Raw genomic sequence first — 26,726 nt, forward strand, 5'->3', positions numbered from 1 at the left:
AGGGAAATGGAAAGCTGGCTCCAGGGGTTTTGGTATCTCTACTACCTCCCCTCCCATCACGACCTCCAGTGACATTAAATTCTCTGTTCTCCAAGATTTAGAGGAAGAGAGAGGAAGCAGGTTTCCTAAACTGTTATCCAGACAGCTTTAGGCAGAATTATGACACCATACATTTCCTTTGAGAGCAATTCTTACTTTAAGTGTAGTTCTATGAATAAGTGCCTTTTAAATTATTTCCTGCCTTTGGAGTCCCACATCTTCTCCCACAGCCCTCTTGAATGTTGACTCTCTTTAGTGAAGGGAAACTTCCTCTTTCTCTTATCTGGGAAGATATGTCCCTATAGCACACCCTGGCCAGACCACCAAGATTATCACCATTTTCACTCTAAAGATAGTATGTCCTTTTCTGTCTTACCCTCAGTATGAAGCTGCCTGCTGACCTTATCCATGCTAGCAAAGGAAAAAGAGGGACTACGAGTTTGTATTTACCTTTTGATGTAAGTACATTTTAAAAGCAGCTCTTTGCAGTCACTGTCACTACATTTTTTGGCTAAACTAAAAGATGACGGAGATTTTAAAAGGGTAGATCAACACATGGAATGCATACAAAGGGGATGGTTTTCACAATGGCCTTTTCAGTCTATGAAAGGAATAGCTTTGGCATTGGGCTTTGTGGGTACCACAGGAGATACAAAGACTCCTGAGGGCAAAGTTCACTTTGGTCCCCACAGGTTAGTAGATTTTATGCCTTAAAAGTCCAGCTCTATCAGCCATTGTCCATGTCAGCCATTATGGGTCTGGAAACTGCTGTGCTTGCCTTGTCCTGACCCCTTGTCAGACCACTAAAGTTCCAGGTTTCACTATTTGAAGGTCTATTTGGCTGAAAAACTTAATCTTGGGTTATGACCTTTCAAGGGGCTTGAAAGATAGTTTAGTATTTCCCTCACTTTCTCTCTTCTGCTATAGAATCTGAGCTGAGGAAACATATCACTCTAATACCTTGAGTGTTATATATAATTACTTATATGCAGAGTACATCATGTGAAATATCGGGCTGGATGAAGCACAAGCTGGAATCAAGATTGCCAGGAGAAATCTCAATAACCTCAGACACACACATGATACCACCCTTATGGCAGAAAGTGAAGAGGAACTAAAAAGCCTCTTGATGAAAGTGAAAGAAGAGAGTGAAAACGCTGGTTTAAAACTCAACATTCAGAAAACCAAGATCATGGCATCTGGGCCCATCACATCATGGCAAATAGATGGGGAAACAAAGGAAACAGTGGCTGACTTTATTTTTGGGGGCTCCAAAATCACTGCAGATGGTGACTGCAGCCATGAAATTTAAAGATGCTTGCTCCTTGGAAGAAAAGCTATGGCAAACCTAGACAGCATATTAAAAAGCAGAGACGTTACTTTGCTGACAAAGGTCCGTCTTGTCAAGACTATGGTTTTTCCAGTAGTCATGTATGGATGTGAGAGTTGGACTATAATGAAAGCTGAGCACCAAAAATTGATGCTTTTGAACTGTGGTGTTGGAGAAGACTCTTAAGAGTCCCCTTGGACTGCAAGGAGATCCAACCAGTCCATCCTAAAGAAATCAGTCCTGGGTGTTCATTGGAAGGTCTGACGTTGAAGCTGAAACTCCAATACTTTGGCCACCCAATGCAAAGAGCTGACTCATTTGAAAAGACCCTGATGCTGGGAAAGATTGAGGGCAGGAGGGGAAGGGGTCAACAGAGGATGAATGGCTGGATGGCATCACTGACACATGGGTTTGGGTGCACTCCGGGAGTTGCTGATGGACAGGGAGGCCTGGTGTACTGTGGTTCATGGGTCGCAAAGAGTTGGACAGGACTGAGTGACTGAACTGAACAGAACTGAGCAGGGTATATGCCCAGTAGTGGGATTGCTGTGTCCTATGATAGATTTATTCCTCACGCTCATATATTCTGCTCCCTAAGATGTATTCCCTAAGGAAAAAAATCCTAAATTAAAAACAATATTGTGCACAACGATACTATTTATTATAAAATAGATTAGCTACAACTTAAATTCTCATAGTAGGAAATAGTCACAAGAGTTACAGAACATCTACATCAAGAAAACTCTAAGCAATTCCATATCAATGAAAGAAAACATGGATATACAGGTCTTAACTAAAATCTCCTATGTATGTCTTGCTAGCTGGGGCTTTTGACAAAAGTTCTTAGTCTTCTATTAGCTTTTGAGAGCTACAAAGTAGGCCTTTGTAGGCAAAGTACGCCCTATAATGAAAACAAGTAGATCAACAGCTTGATGAGATATGAGTAACACCATAAGCTCTTGGTACTTAAGGTGTTCAGTTCAGTTCAGTTGCTCAGTCATGTCCCACTCTTTATGACCCTATGGACTGCAGCATGCCAGGCTTTCCTATCCATCACCAACTCCTGGTGTTTGCTCAAACTCGTGTCCATCAAGTCAGTGATGCCATCCAACTATCGTTCCCTTCCCCTCCTGCCTTCAATCCTGCCCAGCATAAGGGTCTTTTCAAACGAGTCAGTTCTTCACATCACATGGCCAAAGTATTGGAGTTTCAGCTTCAACGTCAGACCTTCCAATGAACACCCAGGACTGATTTCTTTAGGATGGACTGGTTGGATCTCCTTGCAGTCCAAGGGGACTCTTAAGAGTCTTCTCCAACACCACAGTTCAAAAGCATCAATTTTTGGTGCTCAGCTTTCATTATAGTCCAACTCTCACATCCATACATGACCACTGGAAAAACCATAGCCTTAACTAGTTAGCCCTTTGTTGGCAAAGTAACGTCTCTGCTTTTTATTTTTATTATTATTATTATTATTTTTACGTCTCTGCTTTTTAACATGCTGTCTAGGTTGGTAATAACTTTCCTTCCAAGGAGCAAGTGTCTTTTAATTTCATGGCTGCAATCACCATCCCCAGTGATTTTGGAGCCCAGAAAAATAAAGTCAGCCACTGTTTCCACTGTCTCCCCATCTATTTGCCATGAAGTGATGGGACTGGATGCCATGATCTTAGTTTTCTGAATGTTGAGCTTTAAGCCAACTTTTTCACTCTCCTCTTTCACTTTCATCAAGAGGCTCTTTAGTTCTTCTTCACTTTCTGTATAAGGATGGTGTCATCTGCATGTCTGAGGTTACTGATATTTCTCCCGGCAATCTTGATTCTAGCTTGTGCTTCTTCCAGCCCAGTGTTTCTCATGATGTACTCTGCATATAAGTTAAATAAGCAGGGTGACAATATACAGCCTTGATGTACTCCTTTTCCTGTTTGGAACCAGTCTGTTGTTCCATGGCCAGTTCCAACTGTTGCTTCCTGACCTGCATATAGGTGTCTCAAGAGGCAGGTCAGGTGGTCTGGTATGCCATCTCTTTCAGAATTTTCCACAGTTTATTGTGATCCACACAAAGGCTTTGGCATAGTCAATAAAGCAGAAGTAGATGTTTTTCTGGAACTCTCTTTTTTTTTTCATGATCCAGCAAATGTTGGCAATTTGATCTCTGGTTCTTCTGTCTTTTCTAAAACCAGCTTGAACATCTGGAAGTTCACAGTTCTCATATTGCTGAAGCCTGGCTTGGAGAATTTTGAGCATTACTTTGCTAGCGTGTGGGATGAGTGCAATTGTGTGGTAGTTTGAGCATTCTTTGGCATTGCCTTTCTTTGGGATTGGAATGAAAACTGACCCTTTCCAGTCCTGTGTCCACTGCTGAGTTTTCCAAATTTGCTGACATATTGAGTGCAGCACTTTCACAGCATCATCTTTTAGGATTTCAAATAGCTCAACTGGAATTCCATCACCTCCACCAGCTTTGTTTGTAGTGGTGCTTCCTAAGGCCCACCTGACTTCACATTCCAGGATGTCCAGCTCTAGGTGAGTGTGAGTGATCACACCATCATAATTAATTGGGTCGTGAAGATCTTTTTTGTACAGTTCTTCTGTGTATTCTTGCCACCTCTTCTTGATAGCTTCTGCTTCTGTTATATATATATATAATATGTTATATATATATATATAATATGTTAATATCTTCTGCTTCTGTTATATATATGTTATTTATATATACACCCTGAGAAAAAACACAATTCTGAAAGCCCCATGTACCCCAATGTTCACTGCAGCAGTATGTACAATAGCCAGGACATGGAAGCAACCTGGATGCCCATCAACAGATGAATGCGTAATGAAGATGTGTTACATACATACAAGGGAATGTTAGCCATAAAAAGGAATCAATTTGAGTCAATTCTAGTGAGGTGGATGAACCTAGAGCCTGTTATACAGAAAGAGAAACAAATATTGTATATTAAAGCATGCATATGGAATCACGAAAAATGGTATTGATGAACGTATTTGCAGGGATGAAATGGAGACGCAGATGTACAGAATGGACTTGTGGACACACTAGGGCAGGGGAGAGTGAGTGGGTCGAATGGGGAAAGTAGCATCAACATATTAATATATACACTATGCATGTATGCTCAGTCATGTCTGACTCTTGACCACCCTAGAGACTGCAGCCCATCAGGCTCCTCCGTCATCATGTGTAAAATAGATAGCCAGCGAGTGGTTGCTATATAACACAGAGAATCCAACTTTGTGCTCTGTGATGACCTAGAGGGGTGGGATGGGGGGAGGGAAGGGAGGGGATATATGTATAATTATAGCTGATTTGCATTGTTGTATGGCAGAAACCAACACAACATTGTAAAGCAATTTTCCTTCAATGAAAAAATAAATAAAGGGATATACCAAGAAGTCTTTATTATATTTTAAAAAATCAGATAATGATCCTTGATATAGAAAAAAGAATACATGAATGTGTGTTCATATTTAGAAGGCATGGATATTTTGAATGTTCTTTATACATATGTCGAAATTAATCTTCAAAAGGGTTACAGCACTGCATGAAAGTGTGCTTTTTACTACAAGAGCAGTTTAAACTTATTTTTTCTTGTTTTCCAAAGTATGAAGTCTTGCTGCTCTAAATTTTAAAGACTTCTTTTTTCCCCCACATTCTAAATTCATGGGGAAAATACAGCTTGGATTTTGTATGTTATAGAGAGAAAAAGGCACTTGATATCACAAACAATATAAAATTATAAAGATTAATATTTCTCTATTTTATTACAGCAGTTTTTCTTACAATAGATCTTAGGCTTAACCTAAAATTTAATAAACAAAAATTAAATGAAGAGTATATTTATCAAGCTTATCAATATAATAAGTTAATATCCCCAAAGTTATAGCCAGTACTGCCAGCAAAAATGCTCTTCTATGATTCTTTGGAAACAGAAAAAGAAGAAACGTTTCCTAGACTGAATTAATCAAAATGATTTTGTAATTTTTCTTGTAACTAGTGCAAATAACTGGCAAATATTTAAAACTAGCTAAAAAAAGTTTTAATAAACATAGCACTATGATTCTGAAAATTATCTGACTTTTTAAAATTGTTTTTGTAAAAAAATAAAATAAAATTGTTTTTGTTTACACCTATAAGCCAGTTAGCTCAGTTGGTAAAGAATCTGCCTGCAATGCAGGACACCCCGGTTCAATTCCTGGGTCAGGATGATCTTCTGGAGAAGGGATAGGCTACCCACTCCAGTATTCTTGGGCTTCCCTTGTGGCTCAGCTGGTAAAGAATCTGCCTGCAATATGGGAGACCTGGGTTCAATCCCTGGGTTGGGAAGATCCCCCGGAGAAGGGAAAGGCTACCCACTCCAGTATCCTGGCCTGAAGAATTCCATGGACTGTGTAGTCCAGGGCATCGCAAAGAGTCAGACATGACTGAGCGACTTTCACTCGCTTTATTATAAGCCAATTAATCTTAAAGGAAATCAACCCTGAATACTCATTGGGAGGACTGATGCTGAAGCTGGATTTCCAGTAGTTTGGCCACTTGATGCAAAAAGCCGACTCATTGGAAAAGACCCTGAGGCTGGGAAAGATTGAAGGCAGAAGAAGAAAAGGGTGACAGAGGATAAGATGGTTGGATGGCATCACCGATTCAGTGGAAATAAACTTGGGCAAACTCTGGGAGGTGGTGAGGGAAGTCTGAGGATCTCAGGGAAGCCTGGCACGCTGCAGTCTATGGTGTCACAAAGAGTTGGACACCATTTGGTCACTGAACGATGACGATGATACATCAGTTAGAGAGTTTTTTACATAATCAAATTCCCATGGTCAAAGTTGCCCGAGATCAAAATACATGAAATGAGCACTGGATGAGTGCCAGTCTTCAAAGAATTGTGAATCACCTAGAAGAAAAAAATGTGATTGTTCAGTCGGTGGTTTATCTTTCTCTTTTTCAACCCAGTGACTCAGTACAATGAATGCACTGGCTGCACTCTTCATTTGCTTTTCAAAGAAATGGATTTAGGAAGCCCGACTCATGCAACGGTGTATCACATGCTATTAGCTCAGCTTCAGTTTGATAGAGCGATATGTATTTAACTGAGCTTAATAAGTTTGACCACTTGGTTTGGCTATTGCTAAGCATGTTACTTTGATACTTATTCTTACAGTCTCCTCTTTTAAAAATGTTTCTAAAAATTACAATCAAGCACCATGAAAATAAACTTAACTCCCATTAAGAATTCTGTCTATAAGCCCAATTCCTTTCTGAAAGAACAATAAATAGTTGTCTTCTAAAAATAATTCAAAATGATCTCTTTCAAGAGTTTCCAATTTTTTATGGTTTATATTATTTATAATCTGATTACATATTATTTATTATGTAAATAAAATAATTCTAGTTTCAATTATAGATACATTAAAACCCTTTACAGTCAAGTTTGGGAAAATGTTAAGTGTCAAAGCTGGATAATGAATATATAGGAGGCCTTTTACTCTTTATTCTTTTTATGTTTGAAACAATTTGCTATATAAAGTTAAAATTTTAAAAAATCTTCCAATAAAGGTAGGGACACAACTTTAAATAAAAGATATGAAAAAAAAAAAAACTTTCACATAGATTAAACTAACCTGTCTCCCATGGAGACAAGAAAAAATCCCTTAATCCTAGTTTTTTTATTATTTTTTTTGAAATGATCTTATTCCACAAAGAATTTGAGGCAGCTCACTTAACTCCGATAATTGTAGTCAAGTCAATTATTTTGTGTCAAACATTTAATGTTAAATGATGGTGGTGGTATTTACTATATATTTACTTTTTGCCTACCTGAAAAAGCAATAGCAGTGTGGAACATGGGCATATTGTACACTGCAAAGAGAGAATTTGCCACTGGGCTTTGAGATCAAGAGAGGGGACATTTCATTAGTAAGAGTATATTGTCAGCATTCAAAAACATATAAATATCTAGGTATTTGAAAATTAATACTGGATTTTGTTGGAATTTATTGCTTTCTCCGTTTCTGTGATCCTTTCTTATATTCTGTGTCCTTTTCTTAGTCATGTTAAATTTTACTTCTTATTAATCCAGTATGAATAGAGTGTACCAGCGACAGATTTCCAAATGTGCTGCTTTATACAAACCAGCTTTGAAGGCTGAAAGTTGGCTGGGTCTGCTTTAGCAGCATGCCTCTGAGACTAAATTTACAATTTTTCTGCATTCATTCTGAGGCAGACTGACTACGGCTTATGTAATGTGCAGAAGCCACAGAATCTCTTTAAGATATTTATATATTTCATTAAGGAGGCAGCCAATGCTATATTACATATAACAGTAAGAGAAAGGGCAAAAACTTAGAGCTAAACAGCAGTTTCCTTTGCACCAAGCTATTTAGTCAAGGTATTCAACTGAAAATAAAATAAAATCATTTGAGTTTCATGTGTTCAGTTCTTCATCCTACTTTCTGTTGGAGGTGCCAAAGTCTGGCACCAGAAGGAGGCAGATAAAGGAACGTGAGTAATCCAGCTACAGTGGGATATTTAGTCCTGATAAGGATGTTGATTACAAAGTCTACACTTTCACTCCTGTGGAAAGATTACTATAGAGTCAGTTGTTATGCATTGAACTGATCAGGAAAGAGACACTTTTTACACTCTGAATGCTGGTCTGAACATTTGTTTTTCAATATTTATGTCAGGTTAAACCTGGACATATAACACATGATTACTCTGGGTATACAACTGCTCCTCCTGTAGCTTTTTGTATGGACTCGTTACAGTCCAGAATAGTTCTGAATCTTTGGTCTGTGGGCCTTATATAGGCGTTAGTGAGACTGTGAGCTCTTTAAAATTGCACTAAAATTTTGTATATTTTTATGGACAGGATGCCTAGTTTTATCAGATTTATATAGCATCCATGATCCAAAGCTAATTAGGAACATTAATTAGAAGCAAGAATTAAAAAAAAAAAAAGAAGCAAGAATTAATTTGGCCTATAAAGACCAAAATGTAAGGAAAAAATGATTACAGCTTTGTTTTTGTTCTGCTTCAACTCCTTGGGGGAAATGAGTAAAGACGAGTTGTTAGCTTCATTTCATTCTTCTGATTCAAGTCATGAGCTTTAAGTCTGTCACACCCTATCTTAAAACAAGAGAGTGAGCTAGACTAACTTTGTTATTTCCAGAACTGGTTGACTACCAATGTCCCCTTCTGGTGTTTGGAAGTACTATAGTTTGTAATCTAGAGGTTGCAGTTTTAACTAAAATATTAGATAACAGAATGACTACCATTTTTAAGCTAATATATTAGATAACATAAATATTTTCTATGTATAGCTATTTATAAATATTTTCAACTTACAAAGGTCAAACTATTCTATAATTAAAATCTTACACAAGAAAGTATTTACACATACATATGCATATGCTAAAGTTTGTTTTAACATTCTCCTAATATTGTAAATGTAGAATCTATGATGTGAAATAAGTAAAAAAAATTTGATGCTAGCTGTGAAACATGGCTTTCCTCTTTTCACAAACTGAAAGTTAATTGTTCATCATGTTATTTCAAGTGTAGCATAAATAAAGACCACTGGGAATGGGAGAAATACAAAAAGTGTGGAAATTTTAAATAAATTCTGATTCTAAAGTTTTGTTGGGAAAAGAGTAATCAATTGAAGTAATTAGAAAGAATGGAAGAAACGGGAAAAATGTACCATACAAATAATCCTGGTAGGACAATGAATGTTCATAGTTTTAAAGCAAGGAAACGGTAGCAGCTTAGTTTGTATGATGGTGGTTAAGTAACACTGGATTTGAATTTACGTGGGTATAGAAAGTTGAATTTAAGCGTCAGTGAACACTTGACTTATTGTAAACATTTAGACTTTCGTGATGTTTTAGTAGGGGAAAATCATCTTATAATGAGTTTATAATATTTAGCATAATGTATATTTTATAAGAAAAAATTTACTGTTCCTAACATTTGCACATAATCAACACTCAGAAGCCTAATTATTATGCTGTGTGTCTAACATGAAATAGAGGAACTGTCTTTTTCAGAAATTATTACTTTGAAATAGGAATTTGTCAAACAAAGCAACGCTAATACAATTAGACAAGTTTTAAAAATTTTTTGATTGAGTCTTAAAACACGGTTAGCTATATTATTCTCTAACCACTACTCTCAGTTCCGTTGCCACTTTTTCTCTCCATAGCACTCACCTAAAAACAGAAAAATCTACAGCTCTTCCTCCCTTTTGGGCCACGTACCAATGTAGAAATCACACAACTGGGCAGGCGGGGACAATAATAATAATCACCATAGTAGTAGTAACAAGAAACATTCATATCACTGAATTACACAAGGTACAGTCCTAAAAATCATTCCATACATTCCTCAAACAATCTAGTGAGGTAAGTACAATAATCCTCATTTAAGGTGAAAGATTGAGGTTCAGAGTGCTTTAGTCACATGTCGAAGATCCACTGTCAGTGGCAAAACCAGGATTACAGCTCTGTCAGTCTGATCCCAGAACCTAGGCTTTTTTTCTGCTAAACATTCAATATTTGTGACACATGACCTCTCCTTTACGCTGATGAACTGATTCTAATTATTGAGAAGATAGAAGATATGAGAAAACTTTCCTATCTTTCCCAAACCAATTCTGCTGACCTACATCAGTATTCTTATTAAGTGGTTAATAGCCTGAGCTTTGCCCCTTACCAGTGGTGGCCTTAGGAGCAACTTCTTCATCTGTTTAATAGGAATAATAAAGTGTCCCTATTTCAGAGTTTGTTATGAAGATGAAGCACATTAATACGTGTAAGACACTGAAGCAGAACATGACACAATGCTAGTACTCAATAAACGTTATCTAGTATCATTATCTTGGCTTTTCCTGGAACTCCCAGTCAAAATTAGCTTGTCTGTTTATCATCTGCTTCCCCTTCATTTCCTTTCTTCCTGTTCTGTCAAGGCTTCTGTACCTTTGATTATCCTTTCTGTCGGTAAAGTGAAAGTGAAGTTGCTCAGTCGTGTCAGACTCTTTGCGACCCCATGGACTGCAGTCCTCCAGGCTCTTCTGTCCATGGGATTCTCCAGGCAAGAGTACTGGAGTGGGTTGCCATTTCCTAGTTATAAATCTCTCCCTCTTTACAGGATAATCTGTAAAGACAACGTCCACTGAAAATAAACAAAGAACCCTCCCTGGACCCCTCCGGCTACTGCCCTAGTCTCTGGTTGCCTTCACACTCCTGTTCAGTCTTCTTTGCTGACTCCACTTAACTGTATTTGATTCCTAAAGTCAGAGTTCTTCAGGGCTTTGGACTAGGCCCTAATTTCCTTTTAAAAATACTCTCTCCAAAAAATGATCTCATCTATTGTCATGATTCCAAATATCATCGATATTTTGATGATCCTAAGTTTGTACTTCTAGTCTAGACTTCTTAGAGGTCCAGTTCAGTGTGTTCGATATTCTTCCCAATTTTTGTAAACTGTTCATCTTTAGGGTAGACTAAATGTAAAAATATAACCTGGAAGTTGGGTATCATCGTAGGCTTAACCTATAGTTTAACTCAAGCTTTGTTTTACCATTGTTTTTTTTGCCAATTTTACATGTAGCATTCTAATATTTTAAAATACTTAAGACCAAACCCCAAAGATCGACCAATAAATGTGTGTATACACTGATACGTCATCTACTATCTAAGTATGTCTAAGCTTCCCTCGTAGCTCAGACAGTAAAGCGTCGGCCTGCAATGCGGGTGACCCGGGTTCGATCCCTGGGTTGGGAAGATCCCCTGGAGAAGGAAACAGCAACCTACTCCAGTATTCTTGCCTCGAGAATTCCATGGACAGAGGAGCCTGGTAGTATGTTATAGTCCATGGGGTCACAAAGAGTTGGACATGACTGAGCAACTTCACAAGCACAATACATTTCTAAAGCAAAAACAAAAACTCACGAGTCCTTTGCACTGCAAAAAGAACCAAGAAGAATTAAAACCAATCCTAAACAGAAATTATTCATTACATTAGAGTTTTTCCACAGAAAGAACCTGAAGTTATTTGAGTGATTTTAAAAGGAAATTTAGTTTGCAGAGCAGAAGCAAACAAACATGTGCAAAGTGCATTATCAAGATCTCGCAGGCTGCAAGATGAATTTAATTGGATGTGAATTGTCAAGATCAAGGCTGTAATTAATTTTTCATTGTTTTCTTTTTGAACTTTTCAGACCAGTTCTATTTTTGGCATGTCTTCTGCTGACTACTGGAGACATCCTGTTTCATCTAGACCTCTCTTGGTTACTCCTTTGCAATACCAAGTTGCAATCTCTGGCTAAGTCCTAACTCCTTATTCACTTACTATCAATACTGGGATACTGTTGCTGCCTCTTTCCCTGTTCACTTTCTTAATCATTTTTAGTTGTGTAATTTTCATACCTTACGGTCTTTGTAGGAGAACACAACTTGAAGTATTGATTTAGCATGTATCTTACTGTCTATCCTTTTTGTGACCACAGTTAAACTACAGTGAAATCTTCTACTGTCCTTTTCAAAGCTCTTCACCCAAAGTTGGTTCTTCTCTCTACGGTGTGGTCCAACTATATGCAATCTTTAGAACAGTGTAAAAAAGTAAAATTTCCTTGCAAAACTCCATTCGTTTCTTGTTTACATATGCCTAATCTTTCCCCACAGCCTGACCCATTTTTCACTTTCTGCACTCAGTTTTGTTCAAAGGTAGCAGTTTTCACAAAAGGAAGGGATGGGGAATAGGCAAAAAAAAAAAAAAACACACACACACTATATGTCTACTGCTTTATTTCTAGGCTTCTCAGAGAAATTTGGTCAGACATTTCCAGTCATACATAGCTACCTGGTTTGTATGTGAGGAAAAATGTTGCATTTGTCTTTAAGAATTAGGGGAACATTAATTTTGACAGTAGATATCCTAATCGAAGAGCTTTACACTAAGAACCTTGGAAGAAGATCTTTGTCAATTTGTCTCTCTTTTTGCTCTAAATAGGGAAGCAACAGAAGGCTGGGTGATTAAAAAAAAAAGGCAAACTGAAATATACTTCATGATTAGGAAAAAGTATCACAGAAAAAAATTACCATTCTAGCTTCTGGAGGAGGCAAAAGCTAAAAAAAAAACACCTTTGTAAAGTAATTAGCCTCCAACTAATAAAAAAATAAATAAATAATGGGGAAAAAAACACCTAAAAAACTGATATATTAGTGTGGGAAAAATATGGCTGAGTCTAGCAGTTAATTGAAGAAAATTTAATGAAGGGACTGTTGAGGAAGGTTTGGGCAGAGTTAAGGAACTCTCCAGAAACTACTGAATCTATTCATCAGATGCATGACAAATTTCTGCCATCCAATTTGTCAGTTATAGCACAGTGGTTAAGAATATGTATGAACTCTGGAGTCAGACTGACAGAATCTAATACCAGCTTTATCACTTTCTGTGGGTATGTCCTTCTGTAATTAAAAAAAAAAACTATCTGCATTTTAGTTTCCTCACCTGTAAAATGAGGATGATAATATTTCTAAGGAATATTATCCTCTGAAAATATTTAAAGAATACCGGGAGAATCCCCATGGACAGAAGAGTCTGGAGGGCTACAGTCCATGGGGTCGCAAAGAGTCAGACACAACTGAGTGACTAAGCACGTTAAATGAGAGAGGCAGATGAGAAAATGTAACTCAAAGCACCTGACACATAGTGTGAAAAACACATAAATATTAAATTGGATTACTAGTCCTTATTTTATTCTTAGTAATGATACTATAATGTTGACCACAAAAAATATTATTTAGGATTAGGTTTGGTTGAGAATAATTTAAAAAAAAATCCCAGTTAAAAGAAGCTTAAATAAAACTTCGTTTCACACAAAATCCAGATATAGAACGGGAAGGTTTGGTATGATAGTTCTGCTCTAAGAAGCCCACTTACATCTTCCATTTCTATGTTCTGTCATCTTCAGTGAGTGGCCATTATCTTCATGGATTGAGATAGTGGTTTCTGGGTCCTTGTTTCATGTGGGAGAATGAAATAAGAGGGGAAGACTGCCAAAAAGAGAACACAGCAGTCTCCTAAAGTTCTTGAAAGCTTATGTCCTAGAGGCAAGAACTAGTCTGCAAGCGAGACTGAGAGATGTAGACTTTATTCTAAGGAAGAAGGAGACATTGAAGGCTAATTAATAAAGTCAACAACTATTTGAAATTGTCTTTATTATCCTCAAGTCCTCAAAAGCTACCTTTATTTTTCCCATTTTTTTTCTTCTGCTTTAGCAATCACAGGCATACATGTTTTCTGTTCTACCTTCAACTTTCTTTGTTCTTTCATGTATGTGATGAGCATTCCTATTATTTTCCTGCACTTTAAAAAAATTATTTTGCACTTATTAAAGTTGAACAAACCTAAGTTTTAGAACAATCCTTAGGAACTTTGGGCTTCACTGGTGGGTCAGACAGTGAAGAATCCGCCTGCAGTGCAGGAAACCTGGGATCGATCTCTACATTGGGAAAATCCTCTAAAGAAGGAAATGGCAACCCACTCCAGTATTCCTGCCTAGAGAATTCCATGGATAGAGGAGCCTGGTGGGCTATAGTCCATCGCAAAGAGCTGGACATGACTGAGCAACTAAGTCATGTGAGCAACGCATACACACATGCTTAGGAACTTCAGGAACTTCAATTTGGGACTCTTCTCTCTAGACTTCTCTCGTAGCCCTGTATCTCAGGCTGCTTTATATTAGACTTCCTTGTGTATGTACAGTTCTATGCTCACCCAGTATGTGAGCTGAAAAAAAGAGTTAGTTGCACAGTTGTGTCTGACTCCTTGTGATTCCATTGGCTGCAGCCTGTCCCGCTCCTTTGGCCATGGAATTCTCCAGGCAAGAATACTAGAGTGGGTTACCATTTCCTTCTCCAGGAGATCTTCCTGACTGGGGGATCAAACTGGGTCTGCTGAACTGCAGGCAGATTCTTTACCAGCTGAGCCACTAGGGAAGCCCAAGTGAAAGTAAAAGTTACTCAGTTGTGTCTGACTCTTTGCGACCCCATGGACTGTAGTCCACGGAATTCTCCAGGCCAGAATACTGGAGAGGGTAGCCATTCCCTTCTCCAGGGACCAAACCGAGGTCTCCCACATTGCAGGCGGATTCTTTACCAGCTGAGCTATCAGGGAAGCCCAGAATGTGAGCTAGGGAGATTAAAATCTACACCTTATACAGCTTCATATCTCCTCTTAGAATAACAGTATTTTGCACATTTTAAGTATTTACTGTACAAACATTTACATTTAAATCCATCCAGAATTGTCACTATGAATGATCGAATATTTCACAACACATATATAAAAAGTTATATGTCATACCCGTGATTTGTTTCTGAAATTTTATAAGTAGGATTTTATAACTGAATCATTGTAAAATATATTTGTGGGTCACAAAATATAATTCTATTATGAATTCTTCTATAAAGCCAAATTTATTCCTCTTTCAATTTATATATTTTCCATTTTGGGTTTTCAAATGTTTACTTTCCTTACAGTGGGTACTTTTATACTTCTTTCAACAAAAAATAATTTTTCAAAACACTATTCTGTAACTTCTAGTCAGATTTATTGAGATATACTTTACATACAGAAAAATTCACACTTTTTAAGGCCTATTGGTCTATGCTAGCTAAATTTCTATGATTACTGCAAATAAAAAGCTATCATCTACTTTCTAAATCTCTCTGAAGCCTTATGTTCTAGGGACAAACAGCAGAAATCTCTTAACTGAAGTGAAACAATTTGAAGATCTTTAGTACCAAAGGAACTGTGAAGACTATGCTTTATTTGATGAGGGAAATAAAATCTCCAATCAAGCTTTTTAAAACTTACTTAATTTTTTCTAAGTTTCCTGATCATTTTTAAAATTTTTTGCTTTTCCAGAAAACAGTAGGAAGAAAAAATCTACAAGATGGGCAATTCTTATAATAACTTTATAGGCTGATTCACATAGTATGACATATTTTCAAAGACTGAAATACTGAGAGGAAATAGAAAAGGACATGCACTAATTATACTTGCCATAAAATCATATGTGCATAGGAAAATACATGATTATTACCTTAGCACTTACAATAAACTTTATATTATGTGTGACCTCAGTCACTTCTGTGGTGTCTGACTCTTTTCGACTCTATGGACTGTAGCCTGCCAGGCTCCTCTGTCCATGGGTTTCTCCAGGCAAGAATACTGGAGTGGGTTGCGGGGTCCTCCTCCAGGAAGGATATTCCTCACCCAGGCATCAAACCCAAGTTTCTTGCATTGCAGGCGGATTCTTCACTGCTGAGCCACTGGGGAAGCCCACTTTACACTACACATATGGGCAAACTTCAAAAGGGTTGGCTCAGGAACAAAATTCTTGATGCAAAATGTAGAGAAATGCAAGAATTATGAATACTTCACTTACACCTGATATAAATATTCTATTCAATCTAGGACCAGTATGTCTAAAAGTTAGTTATAATAAAAATTCAATAATGAGACTAGAATCTACTGAGCTCTCCCTCTATCTGGTACTTCTGAGTTATAAGCAGCTTCAAGTGTTCAAGTTCATATGGAATCATGAGAGTGGCTTTTCTAAATGACAGCTGTGTTCAAATTTTAATGCGGCACCACTTTATTGTTCTCTCTATACAGCACTTTTGAAAAACTAGAAAATGATATAATCTTTCTTTGTAGGACTCTGTCTGGTTAAATTTGCCTTTGGTCCCTGAAAAAAGCACATCTATACTCCCCACCCCGCTCCCTACCTAGCTCAACAGGTGATCTCTCTGAGGTGTTTCTATTTAAAAAACTCATTCAAGTTAATTTTGTGTACAGGATTCCAAGCATAATGGCAGGTAGGATTTTTCGGTGAATATAGGACTCTTCAAAGCTCCTTAAATCAAGTTCAATCTATTGCCTTTATCTTGTAATATTAAAACGAAAATTTCTGAAGGAACTCTACATATACTAGCTTAAAATGTTTCAGAATATATTCCTCACAATTTCCTTTCCATAAAGTGTTTTGATCAATCCAATGACACTTACTTTTATAATGTCGTTTACTGAAGGTGGCAGGATATTTTGTCACTTACTTAAAAATTAATACATCAAACGAAATTAAGGCGAAAAAAATCCATCAAAACAGCTTGACTCCTCTTTGCTGGAGTTCCTCACCCAAGTCAATGACATAAGTCCTTGAGTTTGCTCCCTTTTGGAATCCTGTCTAACATATTTGATCAGAGGGGGCAGCCTTCGGGTCTGACTTGGAGGAATTCGATCAGGAAAAAAAAAAAAAAAAAAGATGGAAAAGCAGAATGTTGCCAAGAAGGCGTGGGATTTGGGGTGGAGGCCAAGAAAAAAAAAAAAAAAATAGGAAAGTTCCTTCATTCACTTGAAGAAACATTTATTTCTGCCTCCCTCAGGCCAAGACCTCTTCTGTTGACGTCTTCTCTGGAAGGGTAATCCCGTCGACAAATGTCAGATTTTGATTATCTGAGGAACTCGAGTCGCCCTCGCTTCCGACCCTCTCTCTCCTGAACTGCCTTGAAGAGGGGGAGACAGGCTGGAAAGGGGAGGAAGGCAGAGGCGCAGGCCGCCTCGCAGAGCACATCTGCTGTGTTCAGCCGGAGCGTCTGTCAAGCAGTGGGAGGGAAAAGCGCATGGAGCCACCAGCCCACTCTCGGCGAAACTCGCCAGAAAAAAAGCCCGCCCTGCCCCCGCCCCCTGCCCGCGGCTTCTGCTGGGCGGCGGTGGAAAGGCAACTTTTGGAAACTTGAAAGGGGGGGCTGTGTGGCGGCCAGAAAAGCGTAACCTCAGCAGGTCGGGCTGAGGCTCCCCGGACAGTGGGCGGGCCAGGCCGGGTTGGGTCGGGTGTGGAGCCGGAGCCGCGTCCCGAGCGGCGGCTGCAGCGAGGCCGGGCGAGGCGGGCCGAGCCCCCCGCCCCCCAGGCGCAGTTCCCCGTTCGGCCTGGCGAGGGCGCCGGCGCGGCAGATCAGGTGACCGAGCGCTCGTCCGGGGCTGCGGGGAAGCGGCCTCGTTCTCAGCCGCCTGAGACGCCGCCGCCTCCGCCACACCTAGTGGAGGAGCCGGGGAAGGCGGCTCGGCGGTGGGGGCTGGGGCGGAGAGCGCCCGGGGTGGGGACGGAAGGGCGGCGGACCGAAGGCAGGAGGCTGTCGGGGTGCGGGCTGCTGCGGGGAAAGGGACGACGAGGCGTCCGCCGCGGCTCGCTCTGTCCGCCCGCACGGGATTGGGGCGCGAGGGCCATGGGCGCGCGCCCCTGAGGCGGAGGTCACGGGCGGGAGGGGAGGAGGCCCGACCGAGGTAGCTGCGGAGGCCGCGGGCCGGTGACTGGGCGCGAGGCCGGCAGCGCCGGCCCCACCACTGCCATCGCCACCGCCGCCACCATCACCACCACCATGTCGCGCTCCGTGCTGCAGCCTAGCCAGCAGAAGCTGGCGGAGAAGCTCACCATCCTCAACGACCGGGGCGTCGGCATGCTCACGCGCCTCTACAACATCAAGAAGGTGCGCACGGGCCGGCGAGGCCTCGGCGGGGGCGGCGGGCTGGCGGAGGCGGGAGGGAGGGCCGGGGAGGCCTGGGCCCTGGGGGCGGCGGGCGGCGCCCGGGGCGGAAAGCGCGGCCTCGCGGCTGCAGGCCCGCCCAGGGTCGCCAGGATGCGCCGCGGCCTAATGCGGAGCCTTGGCGTCTCTCCCGCCGGCTCGCGGGCTGGCCAGGGACGGAGAGGAGCCATTTGCCCGCTCCCAGCAATGGGAACTGGCCGGCCCGGCGCGGGGTGAGGGGCGCCGCCGCCGCCCTCTCCTCGGCGCCCTGGTCCCCGGGACTGGGTCTGCGCGAAAGGGAGGAGGATGGATGAGATCCTAGATGGGGGCTAGGAAAACTTGGGTGTTCCGTAACTGAGATCGAATGGTAGAAATCTGGCGGAGATGGAAGCAGTTTGTTTTTTTTTTTTTCTCAGTTCTTTTGGTATGTAAGTGGGAGCGTGAGAAGGGAATGGCTCATCTGGATGAACCCTACATCTCCTCCACTTGGCCATTTTATTCTGGATCGCCAAATAAAAGCCATTGAAGAGTGTGTTGACGATTTGGAATTATTTCATTTTGAAGGTGGAAAGGAGGTGGGAGTGAGGGTGGAACCAGTTTTCTCCTGAAATACTTCTGGGTTGTGAGTCAGTAGGACAGGAATAACAACCTTCTTGTCTCTCTCTACTCCTCCTCATCTTAGTTTTTCCAACCATGTCGATAATACCGAAACATTGTTGCTTAAATTTCTTTACGTTCGGTGTCTATACAAAATAAAAGCTGTGATTGTGTTGCTCTTATGCTGATTTTATGGTGTAGTCTGATTATTTGAGTAGCTCTAGCTAATAGACCCATTGAAAGTATTTACATGGCTTTCGAAATATTAAGGAATGAAAGGCTGAGTTGGAGTTAAGAAAAATAGATGGAAGGATAGAGCAAATATTACATTATTTTAGAAAAGAAAGACCGAAATTCTATTCCTTTTAAGGCAAAGTTAGTAGGTTTTTAGTAATTTAATAAAGAGAAAACTTAAGATTTTTTGATGCAAGCTGGATCCTGACAGTTTCCAGTGTGTATTTGATGTTATAGCTTCATAATTATTTTTGTTGGCTTTTTAATGCATTCTGAATATTTCCTTTTAGTTTAATCGTAGCAGTAGAGTTGTAGCCCTTGTAAATTAGGTCTCCTGAAGAAAAGAATACTTAAAAAAAATTCGTATGATGGAGTTCAATATAAAACTGACCTATTTCAGCAATTTGATGTAGACACTGAAATTCTAGAGGAGAAGACTGTCCTGGTTTAATAATGATAAATTTTGTGTAGCGATGGCTGTGTTCCATTGGCTTCCCTGAATATAAGGATTGGTTGACTTTAAACCTAGTGCACTCTGGTAAAATGCCTCTTCACACTTCAATTTTGTGTGACAGGAGCTCAGGGTCATTCCAATGAAGCCCTCTGCATTTACCGAGAAGAGACTTGGTTATAAGTTTATATAAGTTTGTAATAATTTTAGATAGTATTACTTATAGGTTCATTGACCTGAACTTTTTTGTGAGATTATGCTCCTTAACTTGGAAATTCGTTCCTATATGAGCTTTGTGCAAAAAAACAAGCAAGACAAACATCGCTAGAAGTTACTAGACGTGTGGTATTGTGGTTAAAGGAAATGGTTATGATGGTTTCCAAGAGAGGAAGTGAAAGTAACATCAAAAGTGATTCGGGTATTTAGGCAAAATTCCTCTTTTTAAAGCATTCGTTACACATTTTTATGGCATGAAAATAGTCAGATTTTACAAATTTCATCTTCATAAATGATCTAAGATTAGATTAAATTCTAAGCATTCAAATGCTTCAGTTCACTGCCTTTTCTCAAAAGCACGTTTTTTCACTTCCTGTTTTGAGAGGCTTTAGGCTCTTGCATTACTGAACTAGTACAATTTAAAGTGAGTTGATCATTATATCCAAGTGTCTAATATTTTGAATTGTTGAAATGTTATATTTCAGCACTTAACACATTTATAATTTCTTGAGAAATACTTCTACCTTGTCTGAGTGACTGTGAGTTCCCGCTCGGTGGGGACTGTTACCATTTTTGAATTACTAGTACTTGGGGTCTTACCTGCTCAACGAAGCTTTCAGTTAGGGCTTGTTGAAAAGGATGAATACATTATGCATATTATGTATGTATGTATGTATATGCAACATATATATGAGCATGTGTGTGTGTGTAATCTTGCTCTAGTTTTAGTAATAATAGCTTTTGATCTGCCCTCCTTGTGTTATTTTATATACAGATACATCAGATGGATTTTGGAGTCTTTCAGCTTGTATAGAGTTGTGTATAAAGGCTGGCATATCTTCCTGGCTGGCTGGGATTGAAACATTTGTTCAAAAATCTTGCCTAAAAAAGTGATTAAATCTGTTTACCATGTGTTTATAAGATTCGTGCTGTCTACATTTTTATGGCAGTATAAACCCACGTAATCTTTTCAATCTCAATCTCTTACAGTCCTCAAAAAAAAAACAAAAAACCCCTTCTACCACATAACACATGTCTGCCAGTCAGTTACCACATTTTCATTAATTCATGTTTGCATTAGATTGTCTATCAGATCTGATTACTGTTTCAACTAAAAGTCTGCAGTGGCAATATTTTAGTGAGCATATACAGTGAAAAATACTTCAGTGACCTAAGTATCAATAAAATAAGTTACTATAACCAAGAATAATAGGCTTTAATACTTAGAGGAATATAACATGCCTCCTGAAAAATATTTTGCTATTTGAAGTAAAATTTTATCAGTTGAGTAATTTTTGATATCTTAATATGTGCAGGCTGGAGAAGGAAATGGCAACCCACTCCAGTATTCTTGGCTGGGAAATCTCACCAACAAAGGAGCCTTGTCCATGGGGTCACAAAAGAGTCGGACACCACTGAGTGATTAAACAACAACGAACAAATATGTACAGGTTATGAAAATTTTAAGAATTTGTGATCAAATCAGGGATCTAAGAAGATGTGAAGGAGGATTTTAGGGGGAAAAGGTGAAGGTGGTAGGTAGTTTAACATTTAAATTTATTTATTTCATAATGTCTTAATTTTTTAAAAATTAAAGATGTCTTCCCTTTTCTGGAGTGAATACTACTACCCACTTCTATAGTGACTTTTAACGTTTTCAGCCTGCTTTTATATCACTCATTGTGACATGGCAGGGCAGTGTGGTGAAAGGAGAGTATCCAGCCGGAAGTTAGCAGACCTGCCATCCAGTCTTCAATATGTCACTGAGAGTTTTGTAACACTGGGTGGGTGTCTTGACTTTCCTGAGCTTCATTGTTTCTCATCTGTGAAATGGGGGAAAATTAACTGTGAAAGGAACACTCAAGTCTGTTCCAACTCTGATTATGTTATCTTTAGGAAGTAGAAGTTAAGGCCCATTTTTAACAGTTTAACTGAGCTCTGTTTAGTTTTTCTTAATATAGGGATGGTAGTAACATGATCTGTCTACTTCATAGGATTGTGAAGATAAAAGATTATAAAATGTGAAAATAGTTTAAAACTTCTATGAATGTAAGATGGTGTTTGTTTAACACTCTCAGTAACTTTTAGGAGTAACATTTGTTTTTTTCTGAAATTTTGCTGCTGTTTAGCAAACACATATACCAAAATTCCAAAAGGAAACATTTTTTAGCTGAGCTTAATTTTTTGTGTGTGTGTGTGTTTATTCCTTCTTACTTTTTCTATTTTTTCCTACGCCATCACCAACATGAACTTGATAATTCTGTACCAAAAAGGTCTCAGTTAATACTTGTAATATTTTTCATCTTGTTAAATTACTGCTTCAATTCTAAAGGACAGAAAGGCGAAAATACCTATCCATCTATTGCAAACTTCTTTTTAATGGAGTATTTTTATTACAGGCTTTTGCCCATGATTTTGGATAATTTTATTTTATGAGTAAAGAAGTTAATAGCAGTGTAAAATTGAAAGTCTTTACCTGATATCTGCTTATCTAATGGAGGTAAAAAAAAAAAAGTATGTGAAGTATGCAGTCAGGGTAAAGGAATCAGCTTTAGTCTTCCCTTTCAGTGTTCCGTTTCTCTTCATTTAAGGGCCTTATTTTCTGTGTGGGTTAATCAGGAGCAGAAAGCATGTTCCAAAGATTGAATTCTGGCAAGTTGTAGAAGTACTGTTAGTACCTATAAGATTTTTCTCCCCAGGGAGATTTTCATTATCAAAATCCTTAAACATGTTTAGAAAGCATTGTCTCTTCATCAATCTGTATTTAAGTTACATATATGTATATATATAAAACATATATATATTTATGTAAACAAATCCTACTACATCTGTTTGTAACTTTACTTTTCAAGGAAGCCGCTTGTAAAAATGAGGATTTGATAATTCTGTTTCTTATTACACTGGATGGTAGGCTGAGGAGATAAAGATCACCGAAAAATACTTAGGAAAGAGGGTTATTTTTATTATTTTTAAGTGGCAGTGGTAAATTGTCCACCTTTGGTTTCCTTTGTGAAATTGTTAAATAACAATAAATTTTTTAAATGATTACAGAAGGAATACTTGTTATTGTCAAAAACTCAAATGTGACTTCAGAAATTCTCTGCCTGTTCATCTCCCACTTTTAAAAAATAAGCTGTGTATACTTATACAATTTTTTGTACAAATGCTGACATTTTATTATATTATAACTAAAATAGATTATTTCCAAAAATAAGTTGAAGAAGCAGCATGGTACAGTTTACATATAAATGAAATTAGGATTCTTAATCTGTTGCTTGTATATTTATATTTTAAGAAAATTAAAGGGATGGACCTACTTAGTTAGCTACATCCAATATGTTGAAAATGAGGAGGCTCAGATGAGAAAGTATCAATATTGAAAATTCTTGTCTTTACTGGCAAGGGTGATTAAAAATTTTAATTTGTATTCTTGTTTGATAGTTTACTTGCAGTGTTAGTGTTAAGTAAATTCCAACAATAATTTCAGATCATGTTCAGTAGATGTACATTTTATATGTTAAAAATAGTTGTATCTCTTTCTTGTTGTTCATTCACTAAGTCATGTCTGACTGCAACTCCGTGAACTGCAGCATGCCAGGCTTCTTTTACGTCTTTGTTTAGCAAAAAGAACATGTAATAAAAGTAAAAGTAATGCTAGCTATTTATTGAATCCCTACTATATCCTAAATTAAAATTTTTTTTTCTTTTAGTTGTCCACAGATCTGTGATTTATTCTCTAGATCTGTGATTTATTCTCTAGATAAAGCGATTGAATTTGATTAACTTGTCCAAGTCGTACTCTGAAAAATAAAAGTTTGGATTGACTCCTTTCTTTCATAACCGCTAAGCCTGGGCTCTTAATTTATTTTTGTCATTACATTATAATCATTAGTGAAATTTTTCTGGAAGATATAATTTTGAACACACAATAATCTTAACCTAAAAGAAATAGGCAATTATAGAAATAATTTTCTTATTTACTGTAAACTACTTTTATATGAACTTTGTATGGGTTTGTTATGAAAAGGCATTGAGGTCATAATTAACAGTACACCAGTGATTATAAAGACTTCTGGTTAGCTTTGTAGTATATTGAAATGAGAAATAGTTAGAATTAGGAAATTTAGAATTCAATTTATTGACATTTTTGGGGAACTTATAAATATTTTATATTTACTTTTTATATGCATTTTTTTCTTTGTGATTGTTTCTAAAGTTAGTCCATGACATATTGAAAGCACAAACTGAAAAGACTAACCATATGAATAATACTGTGAAAACTGAAAACAGAAAATTTTGCTTCAATTCAGGGAAGAGTACATATAAAACAGGAAGGAAGGTGTAAACTCAAACAGTGAAATAGCATTTATCTTCCTTAATTTTAAGGATATATACAGTCATTTCATCATTGAAGATACTTTGTCTCTTGAGATTTCAAATATATATTTTACATTTTGATTTTTAAAGTCAAATGGCAACTTTTTTTTTTCCATTGAAAAACCCTGCATGAGATAAATGCCATTAAGGAAGTGCAGCCAATAAGTGTGTTTCTTTCTGTCTTGAACTTTCCAAAATTAGTACTATTCTTTTCTGTTCCCAAGATGTGTTTTTTTGTTGACTGGTTGTAATGTTGTCAGTTTTAGTAAATGTAAAATCTTCTTAATTTTGATCCTATTAGGAATTTGCAGTATTATAATTATTAATTTTGACTCACTTAATATGACAGAGAATCTTCTAAATCATTTCTTTAAATACTATTGTACTGAAATGTTTTACTACAATAAGTTAAACTTAATACGCTCTTAAATTGCAAGTTTGTAAGGAGAGTTGAATGGCAGAAAGTGGCTTAGACATCTTGAGAATTGAATGACAGTAACTTTTGTTTGAATCATTAACATTTTTAATAATTTTGAAATATATAGTGGGTTAAAGTTTTTGAAGAATATCTTGAGTATTGGAAAATATCTTCTTATTGTATACTTGATTATTTTAGATACTTGATAGTAATAAAACTATTTTTAATAAAACTTTGGAAGTCATTTTATGAGCTGTTCTTTAAGTTAGTAGCAAATATTGGGAGTTTGCTTTTCATTCATTCATTTGTTGAATGGCTTCCTGGACACTGGGAAAACAAATGAAGATACAGTCTCCAGTGCCAAGAAATTCATGTTGTAGTGGGTGAGACAGATGTGTAGATAATTAACTAAGATGCAGTGATTAAGTGATGTTGTGGGGGGTCTTGAGAACAGAGTTAAAGATTCCTGTCTGGGGGAGATGGGAAGAAGAGATAGTGATTTTTGTGCTTGGTTTTGAAGTATGAATAGAAACTTCAGCTAGGCAATGACAGGGAATAGCCAATCATTGAAGATTCCAAACTTTTGTTCAGTGAATATATAAAGATATAAAATATATAAAATTTTAAAATCCTGTATTAATCCTTCTTGTCATACAGACTCTAAACTTCTGGGTTTTTTCCCCATACTTGTAGCATTCTGTGTGTTGAGAGGGCTAGATTGTAGATAATACTTTGATACTTTTTTTTTTTTAACTTTGGACAAGTTGTTTAAGCTTTCTGAGTTAGAGTTCCTTTATTTATAAATTGAGGAGCCCCTTGGTTCTTAGTCAGAAATACGTAACATAATTATTTTAAAAGGTTTTTAAAAGTACATCTGGATCATGACCCAAATCTACTGAATAAGCAAAAGCCCCTGAAGTTAGTCTGAAGAACCACTGAAATAAGTAAAATTAACTTCTTAATATTTCTGATTCCTTTTTCTGATAATTGCAGTGATTTGATTTTGATTTTGAGGGATAACTGACTTTCTGAAATGCTCGGCTGCACATAGACTCTGTACTAGCAAAACCATCTACAGGGTGCTTATTTGCTCTCAGCTTCTCCTACACTTCAAGTTACATTTTTTGGTTTTCTAAGCCTTGTTAGTCTTATTGACTCTAATTCTTGCAATCTTAGATATTCCTGTTTTCCCACATATGGAACACTCTTTAATTAGCATTATAACGTTGAGAATTAAATGGGTTAATTCACAAAGTGCTAGTATATTGCCTGGCACAAGAGTAAGACATGAATAAATGTTGGGTATTTCTGGAACTTGAAACATAGTGGGCAATTACTAAGTGTTCACTTTTTCCTAATAAATCCAGCTCAATACCACCTTTAGGAACATTTCTTAACTATTCCTTTTTACTGCCTGGTATTGTAGTTTGATACCTACTTACTGCTAATACAAAATAAGTATTTGTTTTTCAGAAGTATGTTTCCCAGCAGTCCTTTAAAGAGCAACTTCTTTAGAATAGTAACAGTGTGACCACATACAACCCTTACTCTTTGTTGGATATAAACTGAAATGTTTCTGTATAGGAGAAGCTGAGAAATGTTTGAAAACAGTAACGTAGACATCTTTTTTGAGTACTGAATGGTAATTAGAAACTTTGATTTCTTAGCATTTTTAATAAAGGATTTTGAAATATATAATGAGTCGAAATATTTCTTAAGTTTATGATTTTCCGAGAACTCATCCTTAGGAAACAATCATAATCTTTATATACCTTTAAATCGGCTATTATTGACTCTGTAAGAGATGATTTATAAAATTATGTTAATTTTAAAGCATTTCCAGTAATTTCAGTTTACTTTCCTATCAAGTTTTTTAATCCAAACTATAGAAGTGGGTTACTTTTTTCTTTTCCTGCCCCCCCCTTTTTTTTTCCACCTACTCAATCTCAAGGGGGAAGTTGCAAGCATATTGATTGGCCAAAATGTAGGTGATATGCATGGAAAAGAAAAAGGAAAATTTAACCAATATTATTAGAATTTGAGGCTTGTTTTGGTCTTGATAGTTGGTTTTTTTTTTTTTTTAGATTTTTTTAATACTGGAAAGTTGCACACTGAAACTCATTATTTTTAAAATTAGAAAATAAAAGAGTTATAGGCAAGTTCTTTTTACAGTCCATGGTCTTAAGTGATGTCCATTTTTTCCTCTAGGCATTAATATCAATTTGTTGAAGACTCAAGGAAGAATTTTAGTCCCCTTATACCTTCAGTTTTGCAAACTCTGCCTTAAAACAGGTTTATTAGTTCTTGTTTATGGAGTAAAATTAAATTCATCTTTCATCTTGATCACATTTTGTATTTTTCTCTTTGCTAATATGATTCAGGTGAGGCTGATTTCTTTCCTATACTCTCACAAATAGCAGTCTCACTCTGACCCCTGGGATTTTGTTCATGTTTTT

The 26,726-nt window shown here is 37.6% G+C and overlaps 1 protein-coding gene across 2 annotated transcripts in view; it reads left to right on the forward strand.

Moving 5' to 3' along the window:
• The first annotated feature begins 17,514 nt into the window (after nucleotides 1-17,514).
• Nucleotides 17,515-26,726, forward strand: part of NCKAP1 (NCK associated protein 1) — a 108,272-nt gene continuing 99,060 nt past the window's right edge. Inside the window, exon 1 of one of the 2 annotated variants that reach the window (XM_043894028.1) lies at nucleotides 17,515-17,941. In XM_043894028.1, the coding sequence (XP_043749963.1) occupies nucleotides 17,834-17,941 (108 nt within the window). In that variant the 5' untranslated portion in view covers nucleotides 17,515-17,833. The remainder of the gene's footprint in view (nucleotides 17,942-26,726) is intronic. The other variant, XM_043894029.1, reaches the window with a different exon arrangement.

Source organism: Cervus elaphus, chromosome 33, assembly GCF_910594005.1.
Source record: "Cervus elaphus chromosome 33, mCerEla1.1, whole genome shotgun sequence".
Taxonomy (NCBI): domain Eukaryota; kingdom Metazoa; phylum Chordata; class Mammalia; order Artiodactyla; family Cervidae; genus Cervus; species Cervus elaphus.